Source organism: Cryptomeria japonica, chromosome 6 (assembly GCF_030272615.1).
Source record: "Cryptomeria japonica chromosome 6, Sugi_1.0, whole genome shotgun sequence".
Taxonomy (NCBI): Eukaryota; Viridiplantae; Streptophyta; class Pinopsida; order Cupressales; family Cupressaceae; genus Cryptomeria; species Cryptomeria japonica.
Genome location: NC_081410.1, coordinates 439704940 through 439724418, shown reverse-complemented (window position 1 = coordinate 439724418; position 19479 = coordinate 439704940). Strand labels below are relative to the sequence as shown.

General features: G+C 36.5%; 1 protein-coding gene across 1 annotated transcript; it reads left to right on the top strand.

Moving 5' to 3' along the window:
- Positions 1–4143: 4143 nt before the first annotated feature.
- LOC131037573 (uncharacterized) lies at positions 4144–4632 on the top strand. The gene has a single exon (XM_057969768.2). It carries the CDS (start codon positions 4144–4146, stop codon positions 4630–4632), a length of 489 nt encoding a protein of 162 aa, XP_057825751.1.
- The last annotated feature ends 14847 nt before the right edge of the window (positions 4633–19479 follow it).

Genomic DNA, 19479 nt, shown 5'->3' with positions numbered 1-19479 from the left:
GTAAAAAGTATTTAATTACAATATCACTATAAATTGTAATTAAGTATTATTATTATTAAAAGTGAAAAAGGTGTATCCATGCGCTAAAAGGAGACTAAGTCTTTTGACTTAATTTTTGAAGGATGAGTTAATTTTGGAGAGATAAGGCTACCATTGAAGAAGCCTTTTCGGTTTGGAGACATAAGGAGAGCATATAGGAGTATTCATGACTACTTGGGAAATGTTCAAAAGGAGTTGAGGTAATTTTGGAGATAAGAACATTTTAATAGGAACATGAGGTTGTTTGAAATCAAATGGAGTGAATTTAGGGAGGTTGGAGCACTTTTAGGCAAAGGGTCGAGTTTGGACTTTTTCATCATTTTAGGGAGTTTTTATTACTTGGTTGAGCTTTTTGAGGCCGTTTCTAGTGATCTGTTGGGTTGGTTATTGATTGAAGAAGACTTTTCCATGTTTGTAACCCTTTTTGGTGTCTTCTAGACTCCTCTTTTTGAGGCCCTTTTCTTGCATCCGACCCAATCAGTTGGACAGGTTTTGTACTTAGTGTCTTGGGACACTTGATTTCAGGGGAGTTCGGATTTATGCAAGAGCAGTGTTTTCGGAGACAGCTTCTTGTCCTTAGCATTTCTTTTGCATGGATTCTGTAACTCAGATTTAGAGATATTTTATATGTGACAGCATCTTTTGGAGTAGTATTCTATGGAATCAAGCCTTGTTTTCTTTCTATATTTTGTGTACAAGCATGATTGATGAAATTAAATTTGTGAGTTATATTGCTCCTTGTTTACTTGTCTCAGATAGTACCTTGATATAGGAACGTGTGTATGTTTGCAGGTCATAGTATGTGTTTAAGAATTCAGAACTTTTGAGTGAAAAATTATTCTTCATCATTGGTTCATCTCAAGACCTTATTATGAAACACTTATGCAAACTTATACAGGAAAGAAGTGTTTATCAATTAAAGTAGAATATTGTAGACTGAGATCGGTTTTTATCATTTATCTCTCACATTTTGGTGTATCACCAGGTTCTAGTTAAGTTTAGTTCAGTTTTAAGTTCCTTTTCTTTAGTTCTTATCCTTTACTCTGCAAAGTTAGTTCAGTATTAGAGAGTATTAGGTGATTATCCAATAGGAACCGGCCTAGGAACGGGAGGTTTCATTTCAGGTTATGCATTGCCCACATGCAGAAGTGAATCCCATGTTAGGTCAGATTGATAAACTTATAGTTTAGTAGGGCGCAAATTTGTGACTTAACAATTTTGGCACGCCCGGTGGGACCTTAAAAGAAGTCCATTTGAATATTTTATGCTGATTTTGATATGCTGTTAGCATAATATAGACCCGTAAGAGGTTATTTTCAAGTGTATCTGGTGACTCCCTGGTAAAAAGATCAAGTGTGAGTATAACTATTTTGCCTTATGAGAAGAATTGAAACTAGAAGTTCCACAAACTTTGAATATTTGCAGCTTTCTTCGCCAAAAAGACAAGGAAGATCAACGAAAAGAACTGCATATACAAAAAGAGGCAAGTCATCACCTCCTACAAGAGTTTATCAAAGAAAAGGTAAAGCTACAAACAGAAATCAAAGAGATAGGCATTCAGCCTCACCCACTTGTAGAGTTGCTGCTCCTCTTCCTTTTAATTTTTCATTTTTTATAGGAGGAAGCTCAGCTGCAGCAAGTACATCAGTTCAACTTGGTGCTATGGCCTTACCAAGAGCCTTTGCTTTCATGCCTTTGAATCAAGGAAGCCCATTAAATTTTGCCCAACATCATGACGTGCCTTTGGCGGCACTAAAAGGCTTACCAGATTTCACTGGAGAAGGCCAAACACTGGCAATAGACCACATCCGTGATGTGGCAATTTTATGTAATGTGCACCATGTTACAGAAGAAGATGTTGCTGTAAAACTGTTAGCAACATCCTTGAAGGGAAAAGCTTTAGAATGGTTCAGAACTCTGGCTGTGGGGTCAGTTAACTCATGGGATGAGCTTGGGGATTTGTTAACCAAGTATTTCGAGGACAAGTCTGATCACTTATCCCTGGTGGAGCAGCTCACAACTATCAAGCATGCTCCTCAGGAGCAGATGACAGATTTCAACTCTCGTTTTCAAAAGACATGGAAACGAATACCAGCAGTGGTAAGACCAAGTGCAGAACATGCATTTTTGTATTTTCTGAAAAGTTTGAATAGTGATATCTTAGTAATGATTCAATCGATGGGTGGTACTTCGCTGCCCCAAGCTTTTGGCATTGCTGTTAGAGCAGAGAATAGCCTTATACAGGCTGGCAAGATAGCACCTAGGCCTCCAATGCCTTATTTTCCGGCCATTCAACCTAACATGCCAATTAATATACCACCTCTTGCCTCTTTGCCTGTTATACCAGCAATGCCTATTGATGTTCCTCAAGAGACAACGATAGCAGGCACGTCAAATGAAATACATGAGATAAGGAGTAGCCAGCAGAAGATAGAAAATATTTTGCAGACTTTGGGAAATGAGTTGACAAGTATTAAGAAGCATTACCAAGCTCCAAGGCCAACTTTTTAGCAACCAAATCAAGGTTATAGTCAGCAGACTCAAAGTCAAGGCTACAATTAGCAGTACCAACAAAATAGATAGCCTTATCAGAATAATTACCAAGGTGCGAGGCAAAATATTAATCAGAGGTCTTATCAGCCTTACAATCCAGCACCTTTGAATGCCGCAAATGCAGTCAGAGACATTGTACCTGCTCAAAACAATTTAATATCAGAGGTAGATTGGTGTTATCCCTGCAACCAAGCTCATAATTAGTCTACATGCTCTAATGGCATGATAAATCAAGCTCTCATGGTACAAAATGCTGCAAGCTCACAACCGGATATACCTCCTACTGCGCCTGAACAATAGCAGGATATGCATACTATGGAAACTAATTTTCTTAACTGGCAAGGTGAAGAATTCAATGGCATGAATGGCGACTCACCGATTGCAGCCAATACTCGAGCTAAGAAAAGAGCTCTTGATATGGGCCAAACATCAGAGAGAGGTAAAGGACCTGCAACTGAAGAATCGTCATCCAAATCCACGCAAATACCAAGTATTCTGAAGAAAGTACCTATTGCGGTAGCTAAGGAGCAGTTTCAAAAGGATGCAGATACATTTGTTGTCAAGACACAACAGAAAGTACATTCAGCTGTACCTTACAGCATTGTGGACATCATGAAAAAGATGAATGTTACCATGAGCATGTGGGATTCTTTGGCTATTCCTGGACAAGTTAATAGTTTGAAGAAGGCGTTGAATGAAGAAATTCCTCCTAAGGTGACATTTGCTGATGCTGGTAAGGAGGCTGTGTTGACTAATGCTACTATCCAGAACGATGAAAAGGGGAACAACAATAAAGAAGCAACTTCAATCCAAGGTAAGAACGTGAAATCACCTCCGTTTTACGTTTCTCTTATTATTGGTGATAATTTGGTACACAACTGCATGGTGGATAGTGGAGCTACATGCTCTGTTATGCCTAAGAAGATAGCTGACCAACTTGGTCTGAAATATGATTTATTAGAGAAAGGCGTAGTACAGCTTGATGGTTCGGCTGTTAGGACTATAGGTTTTATCAAAGATGCTAGTTTAACCTTACATGCTTGTCCTAATTTCTCTATATCTCAAGATATTTATGTCATAGATTTGCCCCCATATTTTGCCCTATGTTTATCAAGAGAGTTTACTGCCAAAATAGGAGGATATTTATCATCTAACTGGTCACACATGCTGTTCCGAACTAGATATAGAACCAAAGTTACTATCCAATCCGAATTGTTGTCAAAGAACCATATAGAGCCTTATACGCCTAACATCATTAATGCTAATTGTATGGTTTTTGAGCATGATGAGTATACAACTGTTCATGAGCCTGTAACTCAGGTCAGTGAAATACCGGATGTCCAGTTAGATGAATGGGCAACAAAGAATGTTTTGGAGAATGAAACTAGTCTCCTTGTGGATGCTGGTTTGGGAAACTATATGTTTCAAGAAGCTGGTTTAATTATGCCTAATCTGGTTAAAGGACAGGAAGCTGATATTGAATCTCGGAATGATGTTTAGGAGATGTTCTTTGACGGGTCATGAAGCAGGAATTGTTCAGGAGGTGGGGTTATGCTTGTTTCACCTAAGGGTGAGAAATATTATGCAGCTTTCAAGTTGGGTTTTGCCTGTACCAATAATACAACAGAGTATGAGGGGCTGATTCAAGGTTTAGAGTGGGCGAGAAAGCGTGGAATAAAAAACCTGAAGGTGCATGGTGATAGTGAGCTAATTGTTAATCAAGTTAGAGGTTTGAATGCAGTAAAAAATGATAATTTAAAAGCATACAAGCTCAGGGTTTGGGATTCCATTGAAGATTTTGATGCATTTAACATTGTAGCTGTTCCAAGAAGTAGAAATCAGCATGCTGATTGGTTAGCTGCAGTTGGAGCCCAATATGATATACCAAATAGTATAAAAAGGGTCTGTGATCAGCAGCATATCAAGATTATTATCCGGCCCTCAATTCCAGATAATAATGTTAATTGGCAAGTGTTTGAATCAGATGAACAAATTTTACAATTCCTATTGGAGGAAGATGTGTTCGCTGCCTCAAATTAGAATAGAATTCAACAACAATATCAAGATCAAGTCATTCAACTGAAGTCAAATAAATTGCCCAAGGGTCTTGTTACCTTGGAGTCAATTTTTAATTCAGATGATCAAGCTAAAAAGAATAAGACCAGTTTGCTGGTCCCGCAAGAACATTATGAAGAGTTGGAGGTTGCACCCAGGAAAAGCTTAAAGGTAGGTAAAGTGAATACCCCTGCTGAAAAGGAGTCATATGTTCGGCTTTTTCAAGAGTTTGCAGACATTTTTGCATGGGAATATGTTGATTTGAAAGTTTCAATCCTGAGTTAGCACAACATACCATCGAGTTAGAACCAAATGCTAAGCCAGTGAGACAAAGGCAGTGTCCTATCAACCCAAAGATAGAACCATTAATGCAAAAGGAAGTTTTTAGGTTGATTGAAAGTGGCATTATCTTTCCCATCAAACACACCAGCTGGGTGTCCAATCTTATACCTGTTAGGAAAAAGAATGGAGAGCTTAGATTATGTGTTGATTTCAGAGATCTGAATAGAGCATCCTTGAAGGATAGGCACCCCCTTCCTTCAATGGAACAAATATTGCAGTATGTGGCTGGTTCGGAAAGATTCTCACTGCTAGATGGTTATTCAGGATATAACCAAATACTGGTCAGAAATGAAGACTTTTATAAAACAACTTTTATCACTAAATGGGGTACCATGGCCTACAAAAGAATGCCCTTTGGTTTATCCAATGCAGGGGCACATTCTAGAAAGCCATGGATATGGCATTTAGTAATCTGATGTACCAGTTTGTTTTGGTTTATCTTGATGATATCACAGTTTATTCTAAGAAGGCAGCAGATCATCTTGGGCACTTAAGGCAGATTTTTGAGCGCTGCAAGGAGTTTGGTGTTTCACTTAACCCTAAGAAATGCATGTTTGTTGTTCATGAAGGAAAGTTGTCGGGTTATGTTGTTTCTAAGCAAGGTGTCACAGTGGATCCGGAAAGAATAGCAGCAATCTTGGAGATACCCCTGCCACATCACAAGAAGGGATTGCAATCTTTCATTGGGAGGATTAATTTCGTTAGGCGTTTCTTGCCTAATATTGCAGATTTATTGAAACCACTTACAACCATGCTGAAGAAGAATGTTGTTTTCCACTGGACAAAAGAAGCAAAGCTTAATTTTCAAACTATCAAGGAGTCACTCGCGACAGCTCCTGCTCTAATAAATCCAGACTTTAGCAAAGATTTCATTTTGTATGCGTATGGTGGTTATGAGGCTATTTCTGCAATGCTGGTCCAGAAAAACACAGAAGGATTGGAACAGCCTATTGCATTTTTTAGCAAAGGATTGGAAGATTATGAGCAGAGGTATAGCTTTGTTGAAAAGCATGTCCTTGCTGTTGTAAAGAGCCTTAAAAAGTTTCGGCACTTGCTGTCTCATAGCAAGATACACCTGAAGGTTTCTCATCCAAGTGTAAAAGAGTTTCTCCTCAGTAAGGATCTCAGTGAGAAAAGAGCTGGTTGGATAACACGGGTCATGGAATACAACATAGACATTCAGGTCACCAAATTGGTTAGAGGTAGAGGCCTGTGTGAACAGATTACTACAAATGAAATTTCAAGAAAGGAAGAAGGAGTAGAAATAGCTCTGGTGATTGATTTAATAGCTGATGATGATAGTACATCAAGCTGGTTGCAGGATATGATTCACTTTCTAAAAACTAGTGAGTGTCTAGCAAACCTAGATAAGGCAAAAAGAAGGTACTATCGGTTACAATCAGTTCCTTTTGTCTTGATTAATGATATATTGTACAGGAAAGATCACAATGGTGTCCTCCTTTGATGTATTGATTCAAATCAGATTACAAAAATCTTGCATGAATTCCATGATGGCCATTCAGGAGGTCATTTCTCTCCAAGGACTACTGCATATAAAATTCTAAGGGCTGGTTACTATTGGCCAAATGTTTTCAAGGACTGTCATGCATATGTAAGGAAGTGTGTTAAATGTGTTATGTTTGCAGGGAAAGAATGGTTGCTAGCATTACCTTTACATCCCATAAAAGAAGAACAACCTTTTGACAGATGGGGTGTTGATTTCATTGGTCCTATTAACCCACCATCAAGTACAGGCCACTGGTGGATAATCACTGCAACCGATTATTTTACTAGATGGACTGAGGCTGCAGCACTGAAGGATGCTAATGAGATGACTGTTTTGAATTTTTATGATGATATTCTGAACAGGTTTGGAGTTCCTAACTCCATAGTGTTAGACAATGCACTCGCTTTTGTAGGCTTAAGGGTGACTGATTGGGCTATCAAACACAACATATATCTCAATACTAGCTCAAATTATTATCCTCAAGACAACGGATTGGTAGAGTCCATGAATAAGAACTTAATCAGAATCATCAAGCGGACTTTGCAAGAAAATCAGCATGATTGGCATTCAAAGCTGAAGGCAGCCTTGTGGGTGGACAGAATCACACCAAAGCAAATTATTGGCAATTCACCTTATCGGTTGGTATATGGGAAGGAAGCAAGGTTATCAATAGAAACAGAATTGCTAGCACTAGATATGGCCACTCAAATGGTGCTATTTGATGAAGAAGATCCTATGCAAGTGCGTTATGCACAGTTAATAGAATTGGAGGAAAGTAGGAGAAAGGCGGGACAAACAATGGAGTTTCAACAATTGCAGGTGAAGAAGAGCTTTGATAGGAAAGCTAGAGCCAGGGAATTCAATGTGGGAGATATTGTACTCAAGTGGGATGAACTCAAGAGCAGACCAGGCAAACACACCAAGTTTGATTCATTTTGGGGAGGTCCGTTTGTCATCACAGAATGCAAGGAACACAATGCTTTTCAGCTGGCCACGCTGGAAGGGGAAAATCTGCAATTACCAGTAAATGGTATTCACCTCAAACCTTGTTTTGAGGTCTATCCTATTTTATGAGTAATAGATTAGTGGTTGAATAAAGTGCTACTGCACTATTTACTTTCAGTTTTTGGTACTCCTAAGTGTTGTTGCACAGTTAGCAGTTAACTAGGCAGTAGGGATACTAATAGTAGTACATTCATACAAACTAAGAGGGTTGTGTAATCAAATTCTGCATTATATATGCTGGAGTGTACTCAACATACATACATAATGAAAAACCTCATTACCCAGCCCTCTTACTTCATACTACTTTGCCTATTATTAGTATCTCTAATGTCTAGCTAACTATTTAGTTTCCCTATTTTCAATAAGTGTTTTGAACACGAGTTGCTATTGTAAATATCCAAATCTGATAGATAGCTCAAACAAAACAATCCACTACAACATTCTGAGTATACACCTATCCCCCAGGATAGGGGAGCCAAGCTATCCAGAGCCATAAATCTACACTCAGAATTCTATCTTACGCTATTTTATCTCAGCTATTTACCTTAGTCCAGAGTTGTTCCTAAAAGACTCACTACCCAATGGATTTCTAAGGCTACTGGTTCCTGTATAGAAGGCATACATACACTAGAGGTCACCAAAATGTTACCTAAAATTTCATTACCCATGTAATTTTGGCCAAAGGATGCATTTTTATCAAATGATTGCATTTACAGAAGGTACATTGCAGTGTTTTAAAAAGTATTTTCATTTGTATTGAACAATGATAGATTACAAATTGAGTTCATGCATTTGAAGCATATTTATACATGCACTGAATTCCTTAAAACCTCACACAAGTCGTGAGCTTAGCATTTCTATCTTTCCTACATATCCAAAACAGAAAAGGATAGAATCAAATAGTGAGTGTAAGGATAACCAGTCATTGCCTTGGGTTGCTTTGACTGGTTATTGGCTGTCCCGTTGACCTTATGACTGTTTTCTCGATCTTCAAATTCTGAACAAACCCTGCTTTCCTGCACAAAAGAGAAGAGGTGTCAGATCCAACAGATCTAAGCAATGAAAGATTATCCTACAATGTACCATTTATCATATCCTATCTTATTTCTGTTTCGAAAGAGCAGGAAGGATAAAGATACAAATCACTGCTTCAGGAGAAAGAAATGTTTATGCTAATGTGTTTGTTTCATGTGCAGATAATTAGTTACTCTAATTGGCATGTGCCTCTGACCGAGGCTCCCTTCGGGTATGAGCCTGACATACCCTTTAGAGTAACTAATCTTAGAATATCAAAATGGAATGATGAAGAAACCAACTGAAGTATCAAAGGGACATATTTGTTTTAAATATGAAACCTTTTACTTTACTATTCATGATATGTATAAAAAGAAAGCATTAATGGATAAACTATTTTAAGGGACATATTATTCTAATGTGAAACCTTACAGTATTGAAAAATCAATGCTACATAGTGAAGATAAATGATTCAATGCAATAGGTTGGTATAGAAACAGAGCATCTGAAATATTTTATGAACAGGAACAAACAACAAACTTCAATGAAATCAGAATCAACTGGTAATGAAATGAGTGTCATGAGCCCGTGCTCGAACTTGATTTCTACATAAGATCAAAATGCACAGTCAGGAGACATAAGAAACACATGTTCAAACATAAGTTTTGTCCACCAAAAATTGCGGCTAGTTGTTTCTTTTGTCAATATCATTAAAACAAAACTATATCAAAAGGAAACATCAGGTTTGGGAAAATTTTGAAGTTTCCAACATAAAATCTAACACAGATTTGAAATGTCAAGGAATATTTGCAGATGTATCGCAGTAAAAAACCCTCTTCGTACTTCCAACAATGGCATATTAACAGAAAATAAAGCAAGAAGAAGCCGTTTCACTCAAGAGAGCAAGTGTTTATTAAAATTTCACAAAGGCTTCATACCTGTAGAAAATGGGATTTGTATTTAAGAGAAGATTCAGAAAACTTCAGCATGCCTTCGGGAAAAAGTCTAACTCTTAATGCATAGTGGTGACTTGGATTGTTCGAAGACTGCAATCAAATCTATCTTGGGTGGCAGCACCAGTAGCGAACGCATATTCTTCATTCGAAAACCTTCATAATGGTGGCTACAGAAATAACTCATAATGGCGGTAGCAGCACAAAAGAACTTCATCAAAAGACTTCACAAAGTGACAGAAATCCAAACAGCAATGGCAGCATCTTGAGGTCTCAAACCCTCGAAAAGCTTCTCCAGTTGTTTTCTTCATTTTGCAAAATGAAAGGCTAAGTTAATGCGAAAGAGTATAAGCTTTTATGGTTATGACAAAGCCCTTTGTAATATTTATTTATTTTCTTCAAGTCCATTGGGCTTTGTGGACAAAAGAAACAATAATAAAATATATTTGATAATATCAATGTTTAAATATTTCATTAAGCATTGATATTATCAAGTATGTTTTAATTTTATATTTTGTTTTCTTTCTTTGTCTAAGCTTGTATCATTTTGTAAAAAGTATTTAATTACAATATCACTATAAATTGTAATTAAGTATTATTATTATTAAAAGTGAAAAAGGTGTATCCATGTGCTAAAAGGAGACTAAGTCTTTTGACTTAATTTTTGAAGGATGAGTTAATTTTGGAGAGATAAGGCTACCATTGAAGAAGCCTTTTCGGTTTGGAGACATAAGGAGAGCATATAGGAGTATTCATGACTACTTGGGAAATGTTCAAAAGGAGTTGAGGTAATTTTGGAGATAAGAACATTTTAATAGGAACATGAGGTTGTTTGAAATCAAATGGAGTGAATTTAGGGAGGTTGGAGCACTTTTAGGCAAAGGGTCGAGTTTGGACTTTTTCATCATTTTAGGGAGTTTTTATTACTTGGTTGAGCTTTTTGAGGCCCTTTTTAGTGATCTGTTGGGTTGGTTATTGATTGAAGAATACTTTTCCATGTTTGTAGCCCTTTTTGGTGTCTTCTAGACTCCTCTTTTTGAGGCCCTTTTCTTGCATCCGACTCAATCAGTTGGACAGGTTTTGTACTTAGTGTCTTGGGACACTTGATTTCAGGGGAGTTCAGATTTATGCAAGAGCAGTGTTTTCGGAGACAGCTTCTTGTCCTTAGCATTTCTTTTGCATGGATTCTGTAACTCAGATTTAGAGATATTTTATATGTGACAACATCTTTTGGAGCAGTATTCTATGGAATCAAGCCTTGTTTTCTTTCCATATTTTGTGTACAAGCATGATTGATGAAATTAAATTTGTGAGTTATATTGCTCCTTGTTTACTTGTCTCAGATAGTACCTTGATATAGGAACGTGTGTATGTTTGCAGGTCATAGTATGTGTTTAAGAATTCAGAACTTTTGAGTGAAAAATTACTCTTCATCATTGGTTCATCTCAGGACCTTATTATGAAACACTTATGCAAACTTATACAGGAAAGAAGTGTTTATCAATTAAAGTAGAATATTGTAGATTGAGATTGGTTTTTATCATTTATCTCTCACTTTTTGGTGTATCACCAGGTTCTAGTTAAGTTTAGTTCAATTTTAAGTTCCTTTTCTTCAGTTCTTATCCTTTACTCTGTAAAGTTAGTTCAGTATTAGAGAGTATCAGGTGATTATCCAATAGGAACCAGCCTAGGAACGGGAGGTTTCATTTCAGGTTATGCATTGCCCACATGCAGAAGTGAATCCCATGTTAGGTCAGATTGATAAACTTATAGTTTAGTAGGGCGCAAATTTGTGACTTAACAGTACTAACTTAAATATTTCCTTATTTAATGTTAGTTTCTAAATATTTTAATTATAAGCCTCTAGATAAAATTTATAGAGATGATTATAGATGTTCCAAAGGTCTTTGTAACATTCACAAGAAAATATATTGTATCTTGGTATTTGAGAAAACAACCTTATGAAGGTCCCCTTGAGTTAAAAGTTGCTCATACAAAGATCTATTGGTGGGGAAAACAAGGATTTCTTAAATGCATTGTTGAAGATGATTTGATCACTCTAGAGATGTGTCTTGGGCTTTGAAAACTTGTGGCTTGAGTAATATTAAAAACTTTTCTAAGAGTTGAGATCCTTCTTTAATGTGCTTGATCACTTAAGAGGTATGATAAGGACTTATAGATAATAAATCTCCCTAGAAGCTCCATCCCTAACTTTGAGCTAGTGAAGGTAAGATTTTATTTGGGATTCTCTTGTAGAGTGATTATCTATGATTTTCTTGTGTTGGTCAAGTTTGAAAACATGCATTTGTAGAGAAGGAGAAAAGGGTTTCTCTTTTAGCTTGATGACAATGCAACAATGTTCTATAATAGTGGATTCATAAGCTTGGTAGAAGAAATGTATGATTTGGTGCCCATAAATGTAAAGAAGCTAGGAGTTATGCTTAAGAGAATCATTCCCCACTTAATCCATTCAATTTGATAATGGAGACATAGTTATGAAGAAGGGTAGGTTGATGACTCAACAAAGAGGTATTTAGAAAAAAACATTTTTTTGAATTTTAGTATTTTTTTTTTTGATCGATAAAAGGCCAAGGCCAAAGAATTTTATTAATTTAAAAAATAGATAGATTTACATTTACACCTCCATTCGGTGTGGGCACCGGTAGGAAAGAATGGAGGGAAGAAAACCTCCAGTCAAGCCCAGATCCCTCAAGGATTAGAAAAAATTAAGGTTGCGATACAAAATGGAGATACAAGATCACAAAGTGAACTTGTCCAAAATAATGAAGATTGTATGTAGAAATCCTCTGTGTAAAGTTGAGTAGCAGATTGCCCATCTCTTGGGGTGATGCTGCCATTTATGGGCGACAGTTCTTGCTATTCCTGAAACACAAGGTTAAGCATGCTCTGCTCCTCATGCTGCACAAAATCTTGAGAAAATCTCTCACCAGAATGTTAGGAAAAGGAAAACCGAATAGGTCAACTTATAAAATATATCATACCTGCTTGGATGGTCACCCTGTTAGGATACACAACTCAAAATATTAGTCTCAAAAAATCTCCCGAACATAATGCGAGAGTGATTATCCATCGAAGAGCATAAAATCAATAAATATTAACAAGGCAAATTCCATAAATATTCCTACAAAGAGATCGCGGGGAGCTACCATCTTAAAGAATATGGTTCGAGAGCCTTCCAGGCCCTAATTGAGTGTCATGGGAAAGCTTTAAGTGAGATAATTTGAAATATTTGAAATGTATTATATTATTATTTTAAATTATGTTTAGTTATAATATTATTTTTGTAGTTTTATTAGTAATATAATATTAATAGAGTGCCATATGATAAGTATAATACTATTATATTCTTATTTTGAAACTATAATATTATTTTATAATTATTAAGTGTATAATATCAGGGTCGGGGTTTAAATATTGGTTAGAGTTAGGGTTAGGATTATGGTTAGGGGTGGTGTTGAGCATCGAATTTAAATCAATAGAATTCCATGGTTTTAATTAAAGCTACGAAAGTTTTCTAAAAAATGAAATCAAGCATGCCCTTAAGAATTTTGATAGAACCCTTGAAACTTCCACCGACATCAGAATCCTAAAAGTTATCGCCCAAACCAAAGCCATTACATATACACACTAACCTCTCACCGAAATGTCTAGTTTGACCGAAATGGTACACATGTTGTATCAAAGAAACCTATCGATGTTTCATTGATAAGATTATTTATCGAACAGACTTGGGCCTCGATGAACTTCGAAAGGGACTTATCGAAAGCATTATTTTTCATCAATAAAAAGTATATCGAAGAAACCAAAGGAGATTTCATCGATGAAGCAAGGCTGCTGAAGAAACTACGGTATCAGTAAGACATGTAAATAATTCACCGAAGAAGATAGTTCTTCTGAAATGATGAGATCGAATAAACTGGGGAAGGTTTCATCGATAGGAATTTTTGAGAAAAGAAGGCTGTCGAAGAGATACTAAAGTTATTGGCCAACAATGGCAGTTTCATCGAAAGACAAAAGGTTGATAAAACATAAGAGATTTTCATCGATAACATGCCATCGGTAAAAACAAAATGAGGAACCATTATCGGTAAAATAGTACAGTGGTAAGCCTGAGGCTATAATCTACTTTTTTTTCTTATTATCCTCCATATTACAAAATCTCTCTCCTTTATATGAGAGTATACATTATCACCAAGCGTTGTGGCTTTTCAACATATAAACGTTAACTAACACATTTGTTTCGAATATCACTTCGATCAAGTATTTCCTTTATTCATCGAAATACTGTATACGATCACTATGGTTGTCTCCTCACCACTACCTATCTGATATCCATTGGGTTTTTATGTCGAAGAAACCTTGGGCTTCTGTGACCTTTATTTTTCCACCGAAATACTTCTTCCATCGATATCACTATGCCTCGTCGATGAATGGATCTATTGTCTCACCAAAGCCTTTCTTTATCCTCCCTTGTCGTCTTCCACCAATAAAGTTGTATCGATAAAACCACGCATATCGGAGACATGCCTCTTAGCCTCCTCGAAACCTATTTTCTCATCGATATATATCTGATGTCCATCGGGTTTCATGTCGAAGAAACCTTGGGCTTCGTTTACTTCCTTTATCCTTCCATCGAAACACATTTTCTATCGACATCACTACACTCCTTCGTTGAATGGATCTATTGTTTCATTGAGGCCATCTTTCTTTTGATGATTAGTTTCTACTATCATCTTTCATCGATGAGCTCATTAGTAATCTTCCTCGATAAAGTTGCATCGGTAAAACCACACATATCGGTAACATGCCTTTTAGCCTCCTCGAAACTCATATCCTTATCGATGTATCTTTCTTCTGTCTGATCAACCTTATTCTTTCAATGAGAATGTTTCTTTCAGTGAGTCCCTTTGCACCAATGGTATTATCTCCTCGAAGACCTTTTCCCGTCAATGAAACCCATCTCTACTTTCGTCGATATCTTTTGTCGATGGAATTACTGTCTTCGATGAGTCCTTTCTGAAGTTCATCAGCGTTTCCTTTCTTCGATGGCCCTTCTTTATCGATGAGACATCATTGGGTCTCACGGATACTATTTGAATCCGGATATCTTTATAGGATGCTATTATACCGGCTTGATGAATTGTGGGCTATCATGGTATTAATGAAAATGATGATTTCTTCTAACAATAGGGGGCTTTAATGATTAAATTTCTCAAATCAAGATATTTTACTTAATTCAGATTTGATGCTCAACAGTGGCTCTGACTGGGGATGGGGGTATGCTATGGATACCTTCAAGAATCTAGACTCTTTGGTTTATGTATAAGGAAAGAATATTTAAAGGAAATGTGGTTTTTACAATGGTAGTGAAACCTAAACTATTGTACATGAAGAAGGCCCCTTTTAAGAAAAGAAGTTTTTCAAGAACTGTCCATGTACTGGCAATTCTTGAATTTCTCTTTTAGTATTTTGGAGAAAATAAGAATCTTCTCCTTCTTTATTCGTAATCACATACGGTCCAAGCCATAAAGCTTCAAAATTTCCATGTTTACCCTTATCTTGACTCTTGGCATTCCACATCAAAACCAAATCACCAATTTTAAATTTTCTATCCGTTGTTCTTTTGTCACTCCACATCCATAATGCTAAATTCAGCTTTGAGTCCCATACCTTTTAATTCTATCCCAGCATCCTTTTGATGATTTTTAGGATGTTTTTGTTTCTTGACTTAGCCTGCCCATTACCTTGAGGGTTGTAAGGGGATGAATGAGATATTGTGATGCCATACTCTTCACAAAAGGTATTAAATTCTTCAGACCTGGAAGCCATGCTGTTATCATAGATGATTTTTGTAGGAACACCGAATCTAGTAATGATATTTTCCAGTATGAATTTCACCACCACTTTACTAGTAGCCTGTTTAGTAGGTATTGCTTCCACCCATTTGGTAAAGTAGTCTGTGGCAACCAAAATCCACCTGTGTCCTCCACTTGACTATTCTGATATTTCTCCTATAAAGTCTATTCCCCACTGTTGAAATAGTTCTTCAACTTGCATTGGTCTTAGTGGGAGTGATCCTTGATATTTCATTTTGCCTAAAAATTTCATTGATGCCAATGCAAAAGATGAATAATGAGGAACCATTATCGATAAACTTAAAGATCGATAAGCCGGTTGTGAAATGCAGCAACAAAAGGATTCCTATCAAAAACAGGGTTTCGATAAATCGATGGAGCATTACATCGACACGAACACGTAAGGTAAAGATTTTGATGAAAATGAGGAGATCGATGAAACCACAAGGCTCATTGATGATAATGATGGTTTCATCAAAACAAAGGTAACATCGATGAAACATGACATTTTAAAGGAAGATAAAGTGATGCCACCAAAGTGTATGACTCTAAGAAATTATGAAAATGAGAAAAGGCATATATACCTTCAGATAAATGAAGAGATGGATAAAAAAGGATTTAAGCTAATATTCAAGGATGAAAGATCAGTAAACTTCAAGAGACTAATAAGAATATATATATATATATATATATATATATGTATATATATATATATATATGTATATATATATATATATATATGTATATATATATATATATACATATATATATATACATATATATATATATATACATATATATATATATACATATATATATATACATATATATATACATATATACATATATACATATATATGTATATATTCTTAAGTATATATATAAATGTATATATATAAATATGAATATATATATATATATATAGATATATATATATATTCATATATATATATCTTAACACCTATATATATATAGGTGTTAAGATATATGAATATATATATCTATATATATATATATATATATATATATATATATATATATATATATATCTTAACACCTATATATATATAGGTGTTAAGATAGATATATATATATATGTGTGTGTGTGTGTGTGTGTGTGTGTGTAAATATATATGAAATGCCTATATATCTGTAAAGAGAAAATTGTTACATGCGTTGAGAGTGCTTGTCTGTCCCAGATAATTCATGAAAGGGTCCTGGGCTGCAAGAATGTGAGATAAAACCTACATATATATATATATATATATATATATATATATGTCAATGAGAGGCTGACTATGAGGATGGATGATTGAATCAAGGTGAGGGTCTGATAATGAAAGTGCCCAGATAAGTATATACAAAAATATTAGACGAGGGGCCTCTCCTTGGGCTAAAGGATGGAAGACTAAATGGGTATGAAGGAGAGGAATAATTTTTTTTATTTATTGAGATTTGTGTTTTAATGATTATATCTGACCGTGGATTGAGCCTAATTACCCGAGTTAAAGTCTGGAAGAACAGATATATGGGCATATTTAAACTAAATGTTTGTTTGAGTATCTATACGTAAATATAGGGGGCAGGAAGAGGAATAAATAAGGGGGTTAAAATAGAGTCTGGGCAAGAGAAACGTAAGGGGATGAAAGGAGAAACATGCTAACGACCACTTAGGACATGAAAAAAAAAGGGGGGGTTGCCTTAAGGTGGCACATACAAGAATATATATATATATATATATATATATATATATATATATATATATATATATATATATATATATATATATATATGCCGATGAGAGGCTAACTATGAGGATGGATGACTGAATCAAGGTGAGGGTCTGATAATGAAAGTGCCCAGATAAGTATATACAAAAATATTAGACGAGGGGCCTCTCCTTGGGCTAAAGGATGGAAGACTAAATGGGTATGAAGGAGAGGAATAATTTTTTATTTATTTATTGAGATTTGTGTTTTAATGATTATATTTGACTATGGATTGAGCCTAATTACTCGAGTTAAAGTCTGGAAGAATAGATATATGGGCATATTTAAACTGAATGTTTGTCCGAGTATCTATACGTAAATATAGGGGGTAGGAAGAGGAATAAATAAGGGGGTTAAAACAGAGTCTGGGCAACAGAAACATAAGGGGATGAAAGGAGAAACATGCTAACGACCACTTAGGACACGAAAAAAAAAGAGGGGGTTGCCTTAAGGTGGCACATATAGGAGATTGATGCCATCGGCTCCCAAGTTGGCCAACTCATCTGCTCTTTTATTGCCCTCCCTATAAATATGATTAATTGTGAACCTATCAAAATCTCTGTATAAGTCAAGAGATTTTGATAGAAAAGTATTTAGTCTCCAATTAGGCATACTACCTATCCTTAGAGCATTGACAATTATAGCTAAATCTCCTTCGATTTCCAAGTTCTTAACTCCTAGTTTCCTACATAAATGCAGACCCTCCACCAGGGCCATAAGTTCTGCCCAATTGTTGGTGTTGATGCCAACCAGAGAGGCAAGGGTTGCTAGTTCCTTGCCTTCCCAATTATGAACAACACATCCTATCCCTGCTTGCCCTGGGTTGCCACGGGATTCCCCATCAAAGTTTAGCTTGACCCAACGTATGCCTGGGGGCTGCCATTTGCATCCATCCCTTGATCGAAGACTTGCAATAGGACCATCTCCTACAAAGGGAGGAAAGGATAAGCCTTCCCAACATTTTTTCATCTTTTCATCCCAATAAGTGAAAGAGGCATTCTTCAATGTGCCTGATGACAGTCGGTTGTTCATGAGCTCAGTGATAGCTGACTTTATCCTGTTAATGATTCTGGGAATTTCTAGTTTTTCATTCTTAAAGAGAAGTCTATTTCTCTCCTTCCATAGTTCCCACATAATAGAAGAAGGAAGAGTTGTCCATAATCCTTCAAAGAGATAGCGATGCCTGAGGAGAGGCCATGCCTTGAGCATTCCAAAGATGGTGTGAGGGAAGGTCGCAGACCATTCAAGTTTGTTGGTGAGCTAGATCCAACATTTGTGAGCAAAGGGGCAGTTAAGGAGGATATGATTGGTGTCTTCCTCATCTGCCTCACAAAGAGGACATCTACTAGGGCCCTCATACCCCATTCTTCTAAATTTGTCCACAGTTAGGAGCTTGTTCTGAACCGCAAGCTAGGGGAAGATACCTGCCTTAGGCAGACATTATTTATCCCAGCAAAGTTTCAAGGGAAGCTCAGTCATAGGTCTTATAAACGACTTGGAGATGAGAGAGTACCCATCTTTGGAGTTGTATTCTCCTCTTAGGGAGCCATCCCAGACTAGCTTGTCCTTATTCTGACCTAAGGCAATGTTCCTTGATTTAATAATTGCCATAAGTTTTTATTTATCCCTTATCGAGATATCCTCATCTTCCTTCTCGATCCACTACCAACGAGCCCCATCCTCTGAAGGGGAGATATAGTTGTTTAACATGGGTCATCTATGAGATTCAAGAAGGATATGAGTAGCACCAAAGTCATGGATATTATCAATAGCCTTATATCCACCCCATGAATCCGACCAGAAAAGAGCTTTATCCCCGGACCCCGGGTTCCAAGTAAGTCCATCAGAGATAATCCTCCTGCAGTCTAACATAAAATTCCATAGGCAGGATCCTCTGGGAGGGTTGGTTTCTTTGAAGATTTGGATAGGATTTCCTCCATTAAGGTATTTGTGGTGCAGCAAGTGAGCCCATTTGAGGTGGAGGGTTCTGAACATCCTCCAAACCAACTTGGCACCCAAGGCTTTGCCCTGATCACGAAGGTTTTTAATGCCAACTCCTCCTTCTTCTTTAGGTTTGCATATCTTGTCCCAAGATATGAGTGATATTTTACGGTTGTCATTAGCACCTTGCCAAAAGAAAGTCCTGAGATGCTTGTTGAGCTCTGCAAGTTTAGAAGAAGATAAATGTTGACAAGAGAGCTGATAAATGGGCATAGCTGACAAGACCGATCTAACCAAGGTTGCTCTACCTGCAGATGAGAGCCATTTTCATTTCCAAGTGTTAATCCTAGACTTGATTTTATCCACCAAGTTGTCCCATAATTTTGAGGGTCTTCTACCCTTGTCAAGGGGAACACCTAGGTATT